A 20900-nucleotide genomic window follows, 5' to 3' on the forward strand; every position below is an offset into this window, starting at 1 on the left:
CAAGCATATGTTTTGGATGAAGTCAAAAAGTTTTTAACTTTTAAGCTCTTGTTAATAAAGCAGCATTTTAAGATTCCTGTTTTTAAAACGAGAAACTTTCGCTAATGGTTTTTAAAATGCACTGTAGTTAAAATCTCTTTATAAATATAATGGCTCACATTTCCAGGCTTGTTTTGAGAAATCCACACACACAGAGCCCCAGAATCCTTGTGTGCTAACTCTTACTTTCATGTCAGGTTAACATAGTCTTCTCTTTTCACTTAGCACTTACAATAAGATGTGGACAGATGCCCAGAAAGACCTCGACATCCAGCTCCAAAGAGAAAGAGAAGAGTTCCTCCAGCCAGACAAGGACCGTGTGGAAGCGTTCAAGATGTTAGCTGCTTCCTACATCAAATACATGCAAATCTTCCGTAACTTGGAGACGGCCCACGACCGACTCATTCACCGGCAGAAACGGATGGTGATTCGGCAAGTGCTAGATGGCGTGATTGGCCGGATCCTGGAAATAAAAAAAGAGATGGTGGAGCTGGAGAACTCGGAGTTTCATTACATTGATAATATCCTGGAAGATCTAAAACTTCTCCCGGTAGGTCTACCTCTATTATGAGCAAATTCATAGGAACTTTGCCTATCCTGTATTTTAAGGGCTGTCACATTTACCATTTACTTGCAGTCTGTAAAGTTCCACCAAGTGATTTAGCTTCTTGCACGGTCACTAGTGTAGTGGATGATCAGTAATTACAGTATTTTTTATTACAGATCAGTGTATATTTGATCTATGATGAGTATTATATATTAGAGCAAGATTTTAAAAGCTGATCTGCTTGATCCATATGTTGCATTTCTGCATCTCCATAGCAGCACAGGCTCTGTGGATCTTTCACTTGTACATGTCCTAACATGAAGTCATATTAGCTTAGCTTCACTATTAATGACAGTGGCTTGACTCTGCCCAATTTTAGTGTGGGATTAGATAGAGGATGGACAACTGATAACCAAGGTACAGTCCACTTCAGTCTGCCCTTTGCGTCACTGTGAATCAGCCTGGCCCCAGGCCTCTTCCAGAGATTACAGGTAATACTAAAAGTTGCATTGTCTGGTCTACTAGTTCATAGTACAATGAACTACTAAAATGAGAAATCTGAGACAAGTCTTGTATTGTAAAGGAGGCAGGAGCCTGGACCATATTCAGCATCCAGGGTTCAGGACTGCCTGATGTAAAAGCAGCCCCCTGACAGACAGCCCACTAAACCAGATGAATATGACAATAAGGCAAAGTCTTGAAGCTGTGCTCTAAAAGCAGTATAAAAAAATCAGCTGCAAAGAGGTGGTTGCTTCTCTCGCAGACAGCTCCACCTATTGTCAAATTCACGTACCACTGCTTTTCTAAAGAAAAAGCTGGAGCTTAAATTACTGCTTTTTTCAGGATCCCAGTTATAAGGTGAGATAAATTGCCTTATAACATTATTTTGAGATTTTCAAACGTTTCTATTTGTGATTACACGTCGATTTCACTGTGCAAATTTAGGATAGTAATTGCCATAGATTTTCACCAGCTCTTTACCTTCTATATTAATTGCAGCAGAGAACTATTTTAAACTATGAGAAGGCATACTAGAGAGTATAAACACATATCCGGGGAAATTGAGCCTTCAAATCATATTTTGAAACCGTTAAGCACTGCTGTTTTCATGACTTCTCAGTAAATCCACCTACAGCAAAAAAATTTGGCAAGTCTGAAAGGTCACGCTTGACATCTATTAAAAAACAAGCATAAATTCAAATTCCTGCACCACACCTTAATTGTAAGAAGGCATGACATACCTACCTACTAAAAAAAAAAAAAAAAAAGGGGGCACTGAAAAGATTTTAGAGTTTTTCAAAGCAAACATTATTTTCCGTAGTAGATAGGAATACAGATTTATGGGGTTTTAAATAATCACATATTCTTGGTTACAAAACAAAATTACTGGCCAGTGCTTGACAAGTAACTTCTGTTTCTTAAAGTATGTGCTCAGAAAGGATACCTCTAGTCCTTCCTTTTACTGTATTATCATGGGCTAAAATCCAGCATGATTGTAGGCAGATAACTCAACAGAGTAGTCTCATTTTATACCTTATACAATGATATTGCATACTTTTTACTATGTCACTGTAAGGCCAAGCTTCATCTTTCTTGAGTTCTGTGCCTCATGTTTTTGTATGGTTGCCTTCCAACACTCAGTCATTACGTTTCCTGGGGTAATTGTAAAGGTATTTGGATACACAAATTCCATGTAGAGACAGGAGTGGCTAAAAAGCTGCAGATTTGACTTCAGGATAAACATCACAAGCCTAACTTTTCAATGCTGGGCCCCAAAAAGAGATTATGAAGAGAAGCAAGCTCCCTACTCCCCACCCCTCCAGCCCCAGTATTACGGCTTTGATCTCGTCTTTACAGTCAGTAAAAGTTGCAATCTAGAACCACTTGTAATTAAATCCCAGGTTAGATGTCAGAGATACTCATCAGCCCTACACTGACTTACGCTGCTACCTGACAGTGTACAAGTCCTCTTATCCTATGTGAGGGTGTCCAGACAAACCGCTTGATTCCTTATACCTAAAGACAGCCAGATTTGTAATCTATCATAGAGTGATTTGCACAATGTATAATCATTTCCATCAACAATCAAGGATGTTGGAGGGTGAAAACAGGAGCTTAACAAGACAAATATTTAGAAACTTTAGCAGACCAGACCTCTACGTTGATAAAATCAACAGGGGTAAACAGTCCTACTTGGAAGCTTTCTTACGCTGCCATAATAGGGATGTCCTGGTCTGCACAGTACGCAACTGAGGGAATTAGTAATGAAATCTTTAAGTTGGCAGTTCACAAGGGCTGTTTTCATTGGCCACAGCCTTCCCTGCAAAGTCTTGCTCTAGGAATTGGAAGGCCTTAGAGCTCACAAGCACCGTATTTACCATGTGCCTGTGTCAAGGCAGGAGCAGTGCTTGTTCTTTACAGCCAGCACTTTTCTCCTCTGTATCTGTCCACACCAAAGCTGGCATTGAGGCTGCAAAGGATCAAGTCAAAGGTCTCCCTGAGCAGGTCAAAACTCACCAGTTTCCATAGCAGACAGAACAGAGAGCGCTGACCGTGAGTGCAGCATCAAGTCTTGTACCTGTCTTAAGCTCCTTGGGCAAAAGGACAAAGTACCCACATACACCTAGGGACAAATTATTGCATAACTTGACTGTGCAACTCCTCATGAGTAGTGTGACAGGGTAACTCCTGCCTGTCTCCCCCATGCCTCCTTCTATCCTTCTGGGTAAATCATTTGCTTGAGAAAATATTCTAGATGTTCCTTAAACAGTATATAGGGAATACGGCACCAGTATGAAGACACATTCCCCATCCCACCCACCCCAAAATATACTTGCCAGTAAATATTCTTGGAGAATTATTTTGTCTTCAATATGATACAAAGAGCAGGTTATGTCACTCTGCAGCTTCTTAACTTTTGGGGTGGTTTTTTGTGTGCCTGTGTCTTTTCCATTTCTCAACAAGAGTGAAATCATACAGGAGAAGAATCAGTAGAAATGTGAATCAGTTACATTTTTTTAATGATAGAAACGAGTGAAGGCAGCCACTTCTAATCACACCTCATTTTGAGAAGTGACTGAGATATCACAGACAGTGACAGTTTGTCTACAGGTGAAAATAACTGTAGACGAACAGAATTGTGCTTTGGTTCTGTGTAATGGTTTAAAAAAAAAAAAAAGAAAGAGAACAGATCTGTTTTTCATTTTGATTAAAAAAAAGAGGCAGGATGATCATACAACCCAAGGTATTCAATTAGGTAGAAATCATGTTTAAGTTTCCAGCAACTCTACCAAATATTTTAACAGTTTAATAATATAATTGAGCCATTATAAAAAGAAAGATTTCTGGGCTCCCATGGTTCAGAAACTGGGTTGATTTATTTGTTTTTGTTGAATTAGGTCTTAAAGTAATTGCAAAGTAACAGCTCAGCAGCTGTTACAGAGGTCAAATTCCTCAAAACTCCAAAATATTCAACAATCTCAGTCCAATTTAATTGCTTTGTAAAGGTGTTCAATTAGTAAGCAATGTGATTTTAGTGCCGTTCTAAAAAGCATCTCATGACTATTTCTTCTTCTAGGAAGACATAGAAGTACCTATTCCAAGGTATTTCATTAAAGAAAAGCTGGAAGTCCTGCAGCAGAGGGAGAAAATCCTTGATCAGATTTTGCTTGATGCTGGATTGCAAACACAGGTAACTACACCACATACCTACATAATAACATGCTTAACTTTTTTAGTTTATAGCCACACATGTCTGAACACGAGCCACTGAAGTGAAAAGAACTTTCATAGCAGTTAGGAAGTAAAACTCTGTCTACGGATAAGGCACAAATAGAAAGTAACATTAAATTTTCCTGTCTAACAATATCCAGTCACATCTTGAGTCTGGTTAAGACTGAAATGAATCAACTCTGCTTTATGTGTGTGAGAGTGTCAGAGAAAGGGCAGCACTTTAGCCAAATTTAGTAGGTGCTTTATTTGTCTAGCTAACTCTCATCACATAATTAGTCTTACTGAAATCAAGTTGGGCTTAAGTTTTACTGAACCAGGATTCCTAACCAGAATGGGCAAAACTCAGAGTTCAGGTCAGCACAACTGTTAGCATTCAGTTGTTTATAACCTCTGAACAATGACTGCAGTCTCTTCTGTACAGCTATAGAGCTGCAGCTGCTAGGAGGAGTAGAAAATTGAGTTTTGGCAGAGCAAGAGTCATTACAGAGAAGTACATGAGCACTCCAGTGAAGACTGTTCTGGATTTGATATACTTTTGACCTTTTGGAAATGGCACATTGCCTACAAGCAGTCGTTGCTAACCCCTTGAAATAAACAACTGTGCCTACATGTCTGGATGACTTAGATTCATAGATGTTATAGCCATAAGAGACAGTCCCGACCAGACCACTTAGTCAAACTGCTGCACTGCCCCAACCATTGAATTCTCCACCAGTAATTATGCTGGTAGGGGAAGTCTGTGCACCAGACAGAGGCAGTCTGCAGAGACAGAGCGCAGGCTCTCTGCTCAGTTACTTTAATGGGCAGTTGCAGTCCTCTTGGCCTCCACAGTAAATCTCTGGGTAAATTCTCTGCTCTTCTTAGTAGTCCGATGTTGGTCTGTGCAGATCCTCTGTTTCAGCATATTACATCTTGAAGCCTTTTTGTATCCCAGAGTTCTGCTGTCACCCCTTTTCAGCATGGCATCCATTACAGATGAGACTATCTGGTGTGCAGCCAGCTCACCTGGGAGCACTGGGCTCTTGCACTTCAGGCTCTGGCAGGGTCCAGGTCTCCCTTGCCAGGATACCACAAGAGAGGCACAGGATTCAATAAACATGAATAAAATAATCACACAGTATGAATCCAGTGCCCTGTGCTGCACTTCCAGTTCAATCACCACTGGGATTGCTAGAGGGTTGTCAGCAGTTCTGTATGCATCATAGCAAGCCACGTACACTCAGGAAGTCTCAACTGTTGTGTAGACCACTGTATTCTTCAGTGTCCATGGCAGTGTTACAAGCAGTGTAACATAAATCAAAAACAACAGAGTTCATAAGAGGAGTCTGCTCTGCAGATCATTTGTCCTTCTATGTAATTTTGTTGTATAAAGCCCTGCTGAAAGTGTAGTATAGTGAGCTCCACACAATATATATAGAAGCATTAAATGTAAACTGTCTCCAATCAGGGGATTAACGTCAAGAAAGGACAATAATTCAGTTTTTCCATGGGGACCATGAGGGTTTAACAAGAGTTCTCAGGAGTGAGAAGGGGAAGTCCCTCTCTCCAGCTGCACTGTTCTGATACATTTTTCCTTAGGCGTTTTCTACTTGGGCTGGGCTTACCAGGCCTGGGCTGGCTCAGAACTGCCTGTCCTTCCATTCAGCAAGAGAGCTGGAGTCCCTGCAGCACATCCAGAAACCCATGCCTTCAGAAAAGTAAAAGGAAGACATTCCATAGCCTAAGAAATTCCTATGGTTCTTTAGGTTTTTTTTTCTCAAATGGATAGTCCAGTGGGATGCATAAGCCATATAGAGCTGTTCTTGCTTCTCATTATAGCATCAGGCTTTCCTTGTCACACATCAACACATCAGGTTCTCCTAAACGTCCTCAGAAAAACACATCTCTCAAGATACCAAACTTACAAGATATTGCAAGATAGCACTGAGACAGGAGTCTCTACTGTTTGTGACAGGGATTTTTTTGTCTTCAGAAGTTTCTGCAAGAAGTTCATTCATTGTTTCATTTGCTAACTGAGATAGGCAATTAACAAAACACATAACTAATACTTTGTTTTGTCCATTCCTTTTTGGCTGTGCTGTTGAAGAAACCCGTCAAGGTCATGACATTTGAAGAAGCCATTAAAATGATCCAGGTTGCAGAACGGGCTCGTCAAGGCCGTTGTCGAGCAGCATTCATGAAGCAAATTTACCTTGAAGAGAAGAGAGAAAGACAAACTAAACTTCAGGTCCAGATGGGTCCGAGTCCAGATGCTGCTGCCACTTGCATTCAAAAGGTGACACCTCTGATTTAACAACAGTTCTGGCAGAACCCAATGACAATGTTTTGTTCAGAAGAACAGCAGTAGACAGAAGTGCAGCTCGTAGGATGGGAAGCATTCTGAAATTACAGCTTTCAGGATGTCTAGCAAGGTGACATACATCGTTTAAACCACTTACCAAAATGAGACAGGACCCTAGATGTGAGATCAATGGAAACAGTCCTGCACTGGCAATGCTGGATGACTTTATAACCTCCATGTTTTTCCATTCTGATTTTTATGACCTCAGTTGCTCTTTCTGGCATCCCCTTGGAATCCAGTGAATTTCAGAGAATTCATGCCTTTTCCTGTGATGTCTAGGGAAATAGTTCATTCCATATCTTGAAAAGATGACAAAGGGAGATCACTGCTAAATTCCAGAAAAAGTCCTTGCACATGAATAATTCAGACAATTCAGCCTGATGAGAACAGGAGCTCAGTCTAAATCTTAAGTCTAAACACTTTTTGAAACCCTAATGTTGTTGTATTTAAAAGCTAGATATACCAGTGTGAGGGGATAACAAACCTCAGAATTTTTTTAAAAAAAAAAAAAAAAAAAAAGCAGATGGCAACCTGTTAAAGAGTAATAGTTTCAATTGTATATTGTGCCTTTCCTTCCTCTATTTGTTTTTTCCTGTGTCTGCCAGAGTAAAGGAAGCTGTAACAAGGCCCATTTATCTCATTAGAGTTTTGTTTACAATTCAGGTTTGGCGTGGATATATCCAGCGCAAGAAAACAGAGAAAATGAGAGGAGAGGAAATGATATTTCTGGGGATGGTAAGTAGTGCTGGCTGGAGAATATAAAATGCCACAGTCCGTTTGTTCTTCAGACTTTTGTAATTTAGCAGAAGATGAGAAATTAATTTCTAAGATTCTTCCTATTTTAAAAGGAGTCTCTAAGGAGTACAGAGCTAAACTGGAATGATAGATAGCACAGAAGTAGCACTATTTGTCTTATGCTGCACGCTTTTGTGCTATGTATACATAGTCCGATGTATATGGCAGATGTGGAAACAGGCGGTGTAGAATTTGCCCCAGGTTCTAGGGAATTGCATGACAGAGCATGACAGAGGAAGGAAATTTTATTAATCGATTTTTAATTCATAATTCCAAGACATTTGAGCTGTCTTATTCCTGGAGCAGAATTAAAGCAGCAAAGTCTCCTGTCCCAACCCTTTGCAAACCACTGCATGTGTGTGTCAAGAGCAAGGAAAAGGGACATTAGAACTGCCATATTAATATGTCAATATTTCCACATAGAAATAATCCAAATATTCCTCACATCATACTGCAAAAGAAAAAAAAATGAAAGCACCCTTTCCAGAAGGAACCTCTTCTCCCACAATTAGAGAAGGTACATCTGCTCCCACCAACATCTTCCTTCCTAGCAAGTACTTGAGAAAAAGTATAAACTCTTTAGAGTTGATATTTTCTTTGGCCACCACCAACTCTTTGGGTGCCTTCATTAGGTACTAACAGGTGTCAAGTCTCACAGCTCTCTTCAACTCCAGCTACAGTAGCACAGCCCTTGTACCAAGTTCTAGTAAAGCTGCTTCAGAGCACCACATTACAGAAACATTCATCATTGCTCTATGTTTGGTAGGTTTATTTATACCTCTATGTTCTACAGTTCTTATAAGATTAATTTATAAATTAATCATTTAATTTTGAATTAAAACATGCTTTCTGCTTCTCCCAGACAATTTGGATGATTTTCTTGCCCAGCAATGAATGGAATTGCCCTTAGCTGCATTATAGGTTTATGAAAACTAATTGTGCTGGTAGCACATCTAACAAACATGTATCATCAGTTAAGAATGACTTTAAAATCTTATCTTTAGAAAGTAACACGTACATTTACCTAAGCTTTGCCATGTTAAATACAGTTTATGGATTTAAAAAACACGTTATGGATTATTGCCTTTAATATCTGCTGGTCATTAACAGTAAGTGTGGCCCGCATAGCTAAACAGAGCTTTGGGTGCCAATTCCACCTCTGTTTAAGACAAAGAAAATTTCCAGAGATTTTAAATTAGTGCAGCCCTAAAATGATGAATATTTGGGATGTACTGAAGATGAATTAGAAATTACACCTTTTGCAAAACAAGGGATCATATCCTATCAAATCTCATGACAGTTTCTGTCGAGTCTTAAAACTAGAGTCTTAAGAAGGAAATCTTGAAGTCTGGTATCAGTTATTGGAGGGTTCACAGCAAAACACTCTTTTCATGGTGGCCAATGGTAGGAGTAGCTGATAACTAGGATGTAAATAGCCTAGTTTATGGGGAGGAAATCTATATGATCATAGGGATGAAGGGAATTAAAACCAAACACATAACAGCATATTCATTTCCTGACCTCCATTTAGGAGCAAGAGAATTGATGTTTGCAACTCTGCACTCAGACTCATTACTCTTTATCAAGTATATAATCAAAGTATGTAGGGAAAAAATTGATACCTCTAAATAATAAAAAAAAAATCTGTTCATCTTTCTAGTGTTTTTATATTCCCCATTTGCATTTCCCTTTTACTTTTCATGCTGCATTCCCTTCCATGGTCTCCAAAGGAAGTGAGTGGCAAGCAGACATTGGTTCACACTGATAGATAGGCAGTGAGCTCCAAAGGTCAAGTCCCTTTGATGTATGATCATGTCAGCCCTCTAAAAAATGACCACAGATCTTCATGTGTAAATATGTTGAATTTGCTTTTCTAATGCTGCACGACTTAGATAAATTAGAAGACCTAGCCATCCATTACTCCAAGTCCATCCCAAAGGAGACTTGACTTTTACTGCAATAAATATAATTTCTCTTGTAATTATAGTTGTTTTAAAAATGTCTATGTTACTTGCTTATAAAGACTGCTTTGCAAAAAGAGCTAGTCCATTTGAAGTTCTGAATAATGATTTTTGGAAAAATTCAATTGTGTTGATCTAAAAAAATACAGAAATATGCGCAAAGAGCAAGAATTGTCCAGTCTTTTACTGAATTCAGTATTATTTTCTTTACCATCTACTTGCTTCAGAAAAATTTATGTATCTTTTCTGGAATTCAATTCTATTTCATCTTTTTCTTGATGACGGAGTAGAAGCCTATGTTCCAGAGATTTTTCTTGGCTCAAAAATAAAGCCTCATTATTATTATTATTTATTAAAGTTTAATTGCAGAAACAGCATGATTCCCTCAGCACATGTTTTTCTAAATGTCCGATAAATCACAATTTGCAATACCGGTTTAATTTGTAAAGAGAAGCAAGCCTCACTAAGAGCACATATATCTTGATAACTGTATCCTGACCTGTTTTCCTGATCATCCTCACATTGCTGCCACAATGCTGTTTACTAGAAGCTCCACCATGACAAGCATAACGAATGTTCTAGGCATAGATCTGTGTTTAAGCCACACCGACCACACTGTTGTTGCAAGAAAACACATTAAATTGTCTTGAAAACATGCATGTGCGGCCCAAACAAACCTGCATTTCCTTGCTCTGACTGTTTCACTGTTACAACCCAATTATAACGTACCATTTTTTTCAGTTTTTAAACTGGTGCCTGCTTCCACTTGTCTAATTCTGGCATTTATAAATTCCCTGTCATTAAACACCCCAGTGAGAGGTTTCTGTGACTGTTTCATTTTGCTGCAGTGCAAACTAGCTATCAGCCTAGTGTAACTGGATGTGTGAACTGGTTTTTGGCAACTGCTTTGTCTCAGGGTGGTACAAAACAGCCCAAGCCTAATAATGGATCTACACTCAGTGCTCTCCCCAACAGACTTTCCTAACAGAGTAGACCCTGCAGGAAGTTATACTTACAATCTCAGAACACAGGCTACTGGAAAGAGGAAAAAGCTGCTTTTAACATGAAATGTTAGGATAAACAGTTTGCAATCAAAGAGTAGGAAGAGTAGGAGAAGCCTAGGAACAAGGAATACAAAAAGGCAAGACAAAATCTATCCCAATTTAGGGGCTCAGCCTACTGTTGCAACTTCGAAGCGGGAGTACTCCGAAGTCCTGGACATCCCCTTGTTCATGTTTTCACTCAACAAGCACAAGTAATCAATCCCATTGGAGCCAAGTGCTTTACATGCTTTAACAATTTATAGGACTGAGCCCTGTGTGCTTTGGACACGCACACATGTAAACGCCTTCTTGTCTCACGGGCACATCTGTTGATTTACAGTTACACAGCTCTCACACTGCTCTATTCTGTAATTTCAGCCATTACCGAAGAGTTAGGGGCATAACACATGCTGATCTATGATTTTCTCACATAGTATTTCAAATGTTCTTCCTTCCTCTATATCCTTTTCACATGGAAGGATCTATGTGGTCTTAAACTGTTCTCTCTTTCTTACCTCTTTTAAACATACCCTAATTTAGGCATGTTGTCTTGGATAATGCTTTTATTTATATCTGAGAAAACAGTCTGCCAAACATTCCTTGTTCTTTGAATTCCTGATAAATATAATTCATTTCATCCAGTCAGAAAAAAAATTAGCATTTCCCAGAATAGCCTTCTGTGTAAATATTATAGACTATAGCTAAATAAATATTATATGGGATTTAACAAACTGCAAACTCCATAAGTAAGTGAAATTTAAAATATTTCTCAAGCTCTTGAAAGTGGGCAGTTACAGTAGTGGTACACACCAGGCCTGTTTTTATTGAGCATAACGTTAAAATGACTTTTGTTTCACTTGCAACCTATATAGCATTTAGATTTCAGCACAAAGTTATATGTTATTTCACCAGGCATACATATACATCTAAACAGTGATAACTAATCTGGCATGTTTTCAAGAGAAATTTTAAACCTGCTTATTTTTGAAATAGACGCTTGGAAGCAAGAAGCCCACTAAATAATTTGGCTTGCATTGGCTGAAGTCACACTAACAATGAAATCGCTGCCTTTCAGAGTCCAAAACATACTTGCCATTTTTAGTAGAAGTTTGACAGCATGCCCAGGTATAATATTGGAAATAAACATAGCCAAACTTATATAAAACTTAGATGGTCATGGATATAAGTGTTTTCTCCAGTTTAAATTTTCTTTCATCTTATTAAAAAGTGCTGCATGTCAATATTTTTATATATATGATATAAATCTATAAAACAGCCATTTTCAATATTTTTCTAACAAGGCCTCTTACTATAAATGCTTTATTTGAATGCATATGACAATTACTTTAATTGGCAAAGCTATTGAAGTGAATCATATAGTAGGGAAGCTTTAATGAATGCAATATATTTTGCTTAGTTGTTCCTTTTTTGTGCCTAATTTAGGAATTCAGCCATATAATTGATGTGGCTATCACCATTTGTGTACCATGGAACCTACATGAATACAACCTTCGTAAGACAAGAGACTTCTTTAAAATACATTCTTCCTGCACCCAAACAAAATACATTGAGGAAATGAGAAAGCAAGGACCATAGCTAACTCCTATATTAAGCTTTTAAAGATATTTTGGATCACAGTTTAAAATTCAGCAGAATAATAGTCATAAGTAAAGAACAGAACCCCAATTGCTTAGGTGGTAAATTCATTTAGTCTACCAGTAAGGAGTTACTTGCCTGTGTAGTCTAAACGTAAAAAGATCTCACTTTCACTACCAGGGAAAAAATAAGAGACCATTAAAAATACTTACTTTGCTTAGAAAATAAAGTCCTCTAGAGAAGCAAACTATACTCCTGAAAATAAGCAATCTACAGCAAAGTGCTACACAACTAGTACGTCTATCAAAACACTACAATTGCAGACAATGCTGTCTATAGCAGAACATATACTGAAGAAGTCCCATAAAACCATGCAGCGTGTGTTTCAGCTGTGCTCTTTCAGGTCTAAGAAAAGAAGCTGTCCTAAATTAAGTACCCAGTAATAAAAGCTGCAGTAAATCTACCTTTCAGGCATAATATGAATGTTGGCCTTAAAACGTGAAGTAAAATGAAATTTATTTATTTCATTGAAATGAAGACTATCTTTCCTTGTAAGTGTAGTCGTAATGGAACAATTGAAGAGCAGTTAGTTCCACAGCATGGGGCCTCCTATATGTAGAACTGTAGCCTTAAGCATGTTCAGCCACCCTGCACACCTCTAAGTGTTTTATAATGAACAATAAAGCAGTCTGTGTTGGAAAGAGCTGTTGAGCTGACTAAGCAGAAAGGCAGGCTTTTCAAGCTAGGAAAGAGTGATCTGTGCAATTGAGTTTCTTAAGTCAAAAAGGGAAAACACACAGAGACTTTGATCACATTAGCTTCCCTGGGAGGTGTGGGGAACTTCATCCATCCTTATACTGGTAGGTCTTCCACTTTCATAAAACCTGAATTCCCTTTGGGAAGGACAGGGGGAGGAGGAATAAAGAACAGAAGAACCTAACAACACTCTCATCAGCATACTTGTGACTGATGAGTTGGAATAAAATTCTCTTTTAGACAAATGTCCATTTTGCCTTATTAATTTAAACAAGGATTTTAAAGACAAAGCCCATCAAACATTAGATAAGCATTTTAAGTTAATGGACCATGTAGTCCTATTTTCCCACAAACTCAGGAATCTTCATATTATGTCCTATTTTTACAGCAACATCAATTATTAATATGTATACTTTTGCTGACAGAGGACCACACTAAAAATGTGAGTTTCGTTATCCAGTTCTGGGTCATTAACTGTGAAAAGCTTGTAAATATAATGGTTTATTCACATGGGAAGCCTTCATTAAGATGCATTATTCTACAACTGATGTGGCAGCATTGCATTATCAAGTTCACTGTCTCCATCTAATATTTGTAATTTGTTTCTAAATGAGTTGCTGTTTGTAGAGCAAGTTAACAAATTTGAATTTCACATGGCCAAAGAAATTTCTTAAAGATGGGAAAATGCTTCTTCCCCCAAGGAAGACCTATTTATTAGCATCTTACTGTAGAATGCCTCCCTTTGGTTTAGAAGCAGAAACATTAGAGGCGCTGAGAGAAGTGATGCTAGAAATAAATTGGCTTTTGTCTTCCTTAACGTACACATTAAGTATAGAGGGCTATAAAAGCAGCACTCATCATATTGTCTCAGCATAACTCTTTAGAGCTCCAGAACAAGCATGTAGGCACATGGAAAGTTGATCCACAATACCGCAAGGCACAGGTCAAAGACTGGCCAGCAGGGAGGCATTCCTGCTGGAGCTCTTTAAAACCATTCTCTCGCACTGTCCATCTCTCTTGGCACCCCTTCTACCATTTCAGTACCTATTTTTCTCTTGCATCCTCAGGTGGACAAAGCTTTTTCAAGACATACTTTCTTCTGAAGTCTGCTCCTTGACAAGAGAACACAAACTCCACCAAGGCTGTTATATAGACTCTGTCTTTGTTTGAAGACCCAGAAGTGCTTGACGATGAATATAAGGTCCCAGGTTTTGCACTCGTCTCCTCATTACTGAGGCAGGGTTAGGAATGCATTAAACTCTGAAGCTGGTGAGGTTTAGGATGACACATACTTTTCTGATTAGAACAAGAACACTGGACAAAAGAAAGAGAGCTTAATACAGTGGCTTTCTTCAATTGCAAAGCAAGAAGGTGGAAGCAGTGTTCTCTAATTCATATCAGCTATGCTATTTATAGCCTTTTTTTTTTTAAGGTGTTATAATAGTCTAAAACATTTCATACCATCCATTAGGTGCCTGAGGAATCAGTTTTCTTTCCTCACTTTGTCTTTTACTTGACAAAAGAAAAGCATTTTCTATGAAAATGCATCACAAATGCACAACAAATGACAGAGGACTGACAGCTAAAACAATGGTTACATTGTAAATTGTTTTACAACAATTACATCCTCTGAACATCTTGTTGTATCTCTTCAGCAGCTCCTGCTGCTGAAGTGTCTATTTTAGGTTATGTTGCTAAATTAGCTTCCACACTCAACTTTTATCTAGTTCATCTTCTTATTCCCTACCTATATTTTACCAGCCGATTCCTTTCCTTGATCATTCACACCCTTATGTACACTTGGATCTGTTCTTATAGGCCAGGGAAGCAGTTTTTAAGATAGTCTCCATTTTACTTATTAGACCACATACACACAAGTTCTTTTGATATTTCTTCATCCTTGTTTTCCTCAAGTCCAATTCATTTTTTATTGAGGTAACTGTATTGATTTCAAAGTAACAGAATAGAAAGTCAGGCCAGTTGTACATTCACTTGTAATGTTTTACTTAAAAATCAAATAACCATGGCATGCTTTCCTCACTGCTGTTCAGCACTTGCCTCCTCCTCCTCCTCCCCCAGAACAGAAGTCACCCTTCAGTTCCTGACATGTGTCGGCCTCCTGGTCTTCACTCATAGACAGGGTGCACTGCGTATGTTCCACATTAGACTGCCACAAATCCTTCAGGACTCATTTATCACAAACAGCTCCGCTCTTCATTTCATGCTCTCCCTCACCCATCTGAGCTGGAGCATGTTATTGCCAAAGCTTTTGCACTACAAGAGGAGCCCCAGGTTTGGCAACCGTCTGTCCACTGCTAGGCCAACTTCAAAAGATGTCATTTGTTATTAATATATCTCCCTGCTACTCATTGCAACAGCTTGCCTGGCAGTGCTGACTCCTGCTCAGATCAAGTGTCTTTTCATACCTGCCATGTCATCCTATCTTGTTGGCTTCTCTCCAACACCTACTCTCCTCCCCAGCTTATCTGGCCATCTAGGTCTAAGCCAGCTCCGCTTTCTCAGAGGTGGAAGCAATCAAGCAACAGCACATTTCACATCAGCAATGGCCTTTTCCTCCATGTAAATAAAGCCTTTTCCACATACCTTAAATTAGAAATTATTAATAACCAGAAATCAATAGGATTGGAAAAAAAGACAGTCAAATGAGAATACAATCTTACCAACTTTCCCCATTCTCTTTCGTTCCTTTCTTTAGTGGGTTATCAAAGGTCGATAGCTAGACTCTCGCTGGTAGAAGTGATTCCTGTTTCTTTTGTTTTCTTGTAGTAAAACAGTCTTTGGAAAAGAAAATGAAAAAAACATGAAGGATAAACACAACAGAGCTTCTTTCCATAAGCTGTGTTACAAGGTTATGTCTGTACTTCAGCCTTAAGGCCTTGAGTGCAGCTCATAAACTAGTATCAGCAGATATATTGATAACCATATGGTGCTCAGACAGGTAGCTGCACAAATATTTACTCAGGGCTTGGCTGGATTTTGCCAACCAGAGCGTGTTCAGTAGCCTTGTTGCTATCAGGATCTGAGCCAGCTGGTTTAGAGCTACCTGGACTGTGTCCACACCAGCTTCATGACTCTGGACTCAAGCGTAGATACATTCTGTATTAATTCACTTAAGGATAAGAATCTTCTACTTCTGGTCTTGCTCAGGGCACGGTCTGGGCACGTTCTTGCCAGTTCAAACAGTTGTTACCTCATCTGGCTTTGGTACTGATGAAAGATACTCTGACAGCAAATTCACAGTGACAAGTAGCTGGTCATCAAAGGCTCCCTCAGGACTCAGTGCAGAGCAGTTCAGAGGAGCCGAGTGGAGGAAAAGTTCAGAGATGGGAAAGAGGAGCTCTCCTGTCTGTGCTGCTGCATGGGCCATCCCGCTCTCCACCTTGGTCTGGTCCCATGCTCAGCCACCACTTCCCTTGCTATGGCTCTGGCCCCTCAGCTGCCCCCTTGGCTTGCTGATTCACCTCATTATACCAGGAGATAATTAATGCAAGGAGGGGGCAGGGCAGGGGGGGGATGAAGCCAAAAGGGATTATTTTCTACTTCTTAGAGAGCTGAACTGGTTCACTGCAGGGTCAGGCGAGTGCCAGAGCCTGTGCAGGAGAAGGGAGGAACCGCAGGACCACACATCCAGCAGTTAGGATGGAGGGGGAACTGCCCCTTCCCAGCACCAATAAGCTGTCCGTCTGGTGAGCCATCTCATGGCATTTCACCCTTAAACATTCAGGTGCATGCTGTAGAGAAGCCTGTCTTTCTCCATCAGCTGCAGATCAGCCTCATTAAAGCTGGAGATATCCTTGTGCCTCTCACACCAAGTTGCCTAGTCCTGAACATTGATTCTGTCACTTCCCAAAGGAGACAGGGGACCTTCTGCCCACCCAGCAAGACATCATCAGCATTCACCACAACTACCTTTGCTCATGGAAATACTTGTTCAGTCCCCTTTCTTGTGCTCCCAGATTTCTTTCCCTTATCCCTTTTCTTCTCACGTATCTTCAGCTAGAAAACTTATTTCTAAATGAAAGAGCCCTTCCCCAGCTTCCCCTGGTCAGCATTTAGTTAGGAAATCTAGTAGGTTGTCCTCTGTGCGTAATGCAGTGTCTCTTCAGACTGTGCTACAGCAGTATAGAAAGACATGGAAGAATCATGTTGGCTCTAGCTGGCTCATCTCTTCCATAGCAGCCCTGCTACCAGTACCTCTAGGCAGTAGTGCTCTGATAGGAACTTCTCAGAAAAGCAGTCCCTTGAGCATTACTGTAGTGAAGCAAAAGCTGAATAGGAAACTGCCGGAGGGAAGGGGATCTTGTTTCTAGATCTCAATCTGGGAAGCAGGCCTCATGGGTCCTCCTCTGGTTTCCAAATGAGCCCTGAGAAAGCAGCATCATATCTGGCTATTCTAAGGTTCATTTAACATCAGGAAGGCAGACAACAGTGAAATCCAGGTGAAATACGAATAAATAGTGTAATGTTAGTTGTGTCATACTTAAAAATAGGTGCTGGTGAAGGTGAAGATTGGAAACACTTGACTTCTATGGAAACTGAAACATGAGTGAAGGTAACATCTCAGGGTGAAAGGCAACATATATTCAGGAAGAGAGCATGTTCCAGCCACCTTTCAAAAGCATGCTGCTCTTCTTATTTCCCCCTGAATATTTTCTCAGTGGTGGCCTTGACCAATTCCTTCTGCATAGTGCAAGTCACATATTGCAGATGCAGGGAAGGCAGTAAATTGCTTTCCTGAACAGGGGAAGGCCTCCGCGCTTACTTTGGATAGTGTGCAATCCCGCTGTGTACTTTCTGAAACCAAACTTGCTTGGCACTTGTTAGTGATTTTTGAAACCTGGTCGAAGCATGGAAAACCATTTAATAAGAGATCTTAAAAATAAGCTGTCCAAACCTTTAATAGAAGCCTTTTTGTCTTTGCAGGAGACCTGTGGAATTAGGACTTGGAGCACACTAGAAAATACATCACACCAGAGCAAGGAGAATGCATTACTAAATTAGTCTGAGATGTGCTGATTAAGGACAATTTCTATACATTCTGAAGGTGGAAGGCCACAGCAGAATTGTATAGGTCTTTTTCATGCAGACCAACAGTCCTAGGCTTTTGTTCACATACGCTGCCACCTATATGTCAGACAGTCACTAATTTTGAAGAGTAAAGCACACCATATTATCATATTTTCTCCTCCTTTCCATTCTTAAATTTGACATATACTATCAGACAACATCATTAGTACTTCCCATGTACGTGTAAAATATTTTGTTCTAGAACTGAAAAAAACCCTAAAGCTAATTTACAAGTTAATTTTTAAACTATATTTTTCTCTACACTTATAAGGTAGTAATAGCTTATAAAACACTGGGAACATCTTAACTTTATCAACCATTACAAACTAAAAATGCAAAGTTTCAGACCACCCACACAGATGGTATTTTTCATGCTTCTGTATTTGCATACGAGAAAGACTTTCATTTTTCTCTCTCAAAGTACACATGTAAAATCAATCACAAAGCAGAAATTACTGTAAGACTTTAAACTGGCTTAGAAGCTCTTCTTGCCAAGGTTATCAAATCCTGGGAAACTTGGGGAGCTATGATTTTTATTACAGTGTTTGGGGGGTTGTTTATTCTTTTGTTGTTGTTCCTCAAGGGAAGTTGATTTCCTAAAGGAATATGACCAGCTGCAACAAAATACCAGGAAATCACTGACCAAGCAGTGCATATAAAAATTTAAGTGAACAAATTAAAAACAATACTGGCTAATTAAAAAGTACCAATAGGAAGTCCAAACATTTGAAAATTCAATTAAAAAATCTCTGGCACCCTTCTGACATGGATAAAGTTGGCATTTACAGAACAGCAGCTTTCTCACCTGTCTCATTGAGATCCCAGGATCCCACGCTAGAAGGGTTGTTTTTGTACATTGCAATGTTGTTAATTAATACTGAAACACTAACAATAGACTATTGTGTTCATCCAGGCAATTTTTGTGAGCACAGGGTTTTTTCCTGGCTTCCCGCAAATAAATTAAGGCTTAAGCTTGGATTCACTGTCAACCTGGCATTCCAGTTTATATTAAGTTTCTTTTAATTCATACCTTTTGTTTTTTTTCCTCTCGTCATTTTCAGAGCCTACCTCCTCACTTAAAGGCAATGAATATTTCGCAGATGCATGCTGGGCAAGTAAACGCCCTGGAAGTTGAGGTCCAGGAGAGGCATGAGGAGGTATTCATCAAGGACAAGCTGAGAGAAACAGAGGGGCTTGACATCAAGGAAACACTCCAGGATCAGATTAGCCAGTGTTTCATCGAGTGCCGGTGAGCGGACATCAACACTTGCCCATTAATAAGTCCATTTGCCCCAAGGAGTCTAATTGTGCAGTTCTTTCAGATTGCAAAATCCATCTTAAGGTGGTGATCCCAGTCCCAGCTGCAGAGCTAAGTTACTGAGTGGCAGGACTCCTAATTAGGGAAACCAGAATAACACATCACTCCTTGCACAGTCCAGCAGGGATCAGAGGTGTGCCTTGAAAGACTGACTGCAGAATCAGGTCCACAGACCTGTGGGGGCACATTTAGATTGCCTGTTAGCTTGGGCTCCAGCTTTGTAATTATAAGCAGCATACTTAAAGTTTAAGAACACTGACTTTTTTCCCTGTCTGAATACATAAGGTTTAAGAGAGAGAATGCAGTCTTCCATGAGATAGAAGTATAATTATTTGCCATAGCAAATCACATCACGTCACTGGTACTGCAATCCAGCTGCCCGCTGCTGGTATTATCCAGCAGCCGATATGAATCTGAAGTACTTTTGTACTTGAGGCCTGACCTTCAAGACACTCCCCCAAATGTAACTTTACTTAAGTAGTGCTGCTGATCTCAGTGAAACTTCACGTCTCAGTAGAGTTAAGCACATACTTACACGTTTTTAAACTGAGTGCTGACACCTATAGTTCTCTCAGGAAGTTTACTTTAGCTGAAGAAGTTTTGAGACTGGCAATACTATAAAGCCTTGTACTAAGGAGTATAGGCTGGTTTTATTATATAGGTAATTTTTTCCAGGATTTACCACATCCAATGGGTTTGTATGTAAAAGTAAATTGGGAAGCAGCACGCAAAAGTTCCAGGATTTAGCAGGAATGTTTCAGCTGCTCTGCATAAAACTGCTCTGCAAAAACACTTCCAGTGTTACAGGGCTCCCATTTGTCTTGTGGACTAGTGTCATGTCCATTAATCGTTCAGCATTTTTTCAGTGTACCTGACCTGCCTTCAGCATGCAGTTTCCAGTTGGAAACACAAATGCATTCTGATGAAATCCTGCTCTATTTATTCCTTGACTACTTTAATCAGGTTTTGGCAGCTATACAAGAGCATAGTGTTTGTTAAAAAAAAAAAAAGGCAATCAAAAATAGCACTCTCACAGGTCTGCCACAATCTATGTCTCTTCTGTCTTGTACTTTTGCCTCTTTTAGACACTCAAGACTAGCACATTTTTACCCCATCTAGCTCTACTTTAGAAAGAACTGCTGGGTTTACAAACCTCTATTATTACAAAGCACTTCCCTTTTCCTTAAATCAACCCTGTTCCTAGGGTCCACTCTGCACACTTCTTGAGCTGCCATTTCCTGCCACTCCCCACAACTCCCAGCATGTTCTGAGGTACAGAAATATCTTATTTCCTTTGCTTAATATTACTCATCTAATAGTAATTCTCTAACATAGGTCAGTCGTGTCCAATTAACTTGACTCTAGAGCTTGAGGAGAGCTAACTGAAATGCTATGTGAACCAATAACAATGTTTCTATAGGAGATTAGCAGAGAACAGTCAATCTCCCAGAGAATAAGGCTGAGCCATAAACCTCTTTAAAGACAGTTATGAGACATTATTAAAAGTAAAATCCATTCCATGGAGACACTTAACAGCAGAGCTAACCAAGAGCTAACCAATCCAAAGGATCATTTGGAGGAAGCCAAAGCCATCATTCGATCAAGGGAGATGGAGAGGAATGGCTGAATGAGCAGTTCATCAAAACCCTTGCTACCTAATGTATAAGCGACCTCAGTCTCATGT

General features: G+C 39.5%; 1 protein-coding gene across 1 annotated transcript in view; it reads left to right on the forward strand.

Annotated features, from left to right (window-relative positions):
* Nucleotides 1-277: 277 nt before the first annotated feature.
* IQCA1 (IQ motif containing with AAA domain 1) overlaps nt 278-20900 on the forward strand; it is a 111359-nt gene continuing 90736 nt past the window's right edge. The window contains exons 1-5 of the mRNA XM_010577995.1: nt 278-589; nt 4164-4281; nt 6400-6593; nt 7323-7394; nt 18960-19147. Coding sequence (XP_010576297.1) covers nt 278-589; nt 4164-4281; nt 6400-6593; nt 7323-7394; nt 18960-19147 — 884 coding nt within the window. The remainder of the gene's footprint in view (nt 590-4163; nt 4282-6399; nt 6594-7322; nt 7395-18959; nt 19148-20900) is intronic.

This window comes from Haliaeetus leucocephalus, unplaced genomic scaffold (assembly GCF_000737465.1).
Source record: "Haliaeetus leucocephalus isolate CR32 unplaced genomic scaffold, Haliaeetus_leucocephalus-4.0 Scaffold587, whole genome shotgun sequence".
Classification (NCBI taxonomy): domain Eukaryota; kingdom Metazoa; phylum Chordata; class Aves; order Accipitriformes; family Accipitridae; genus Haliaeetus; species Haliaeetus leucocephalus.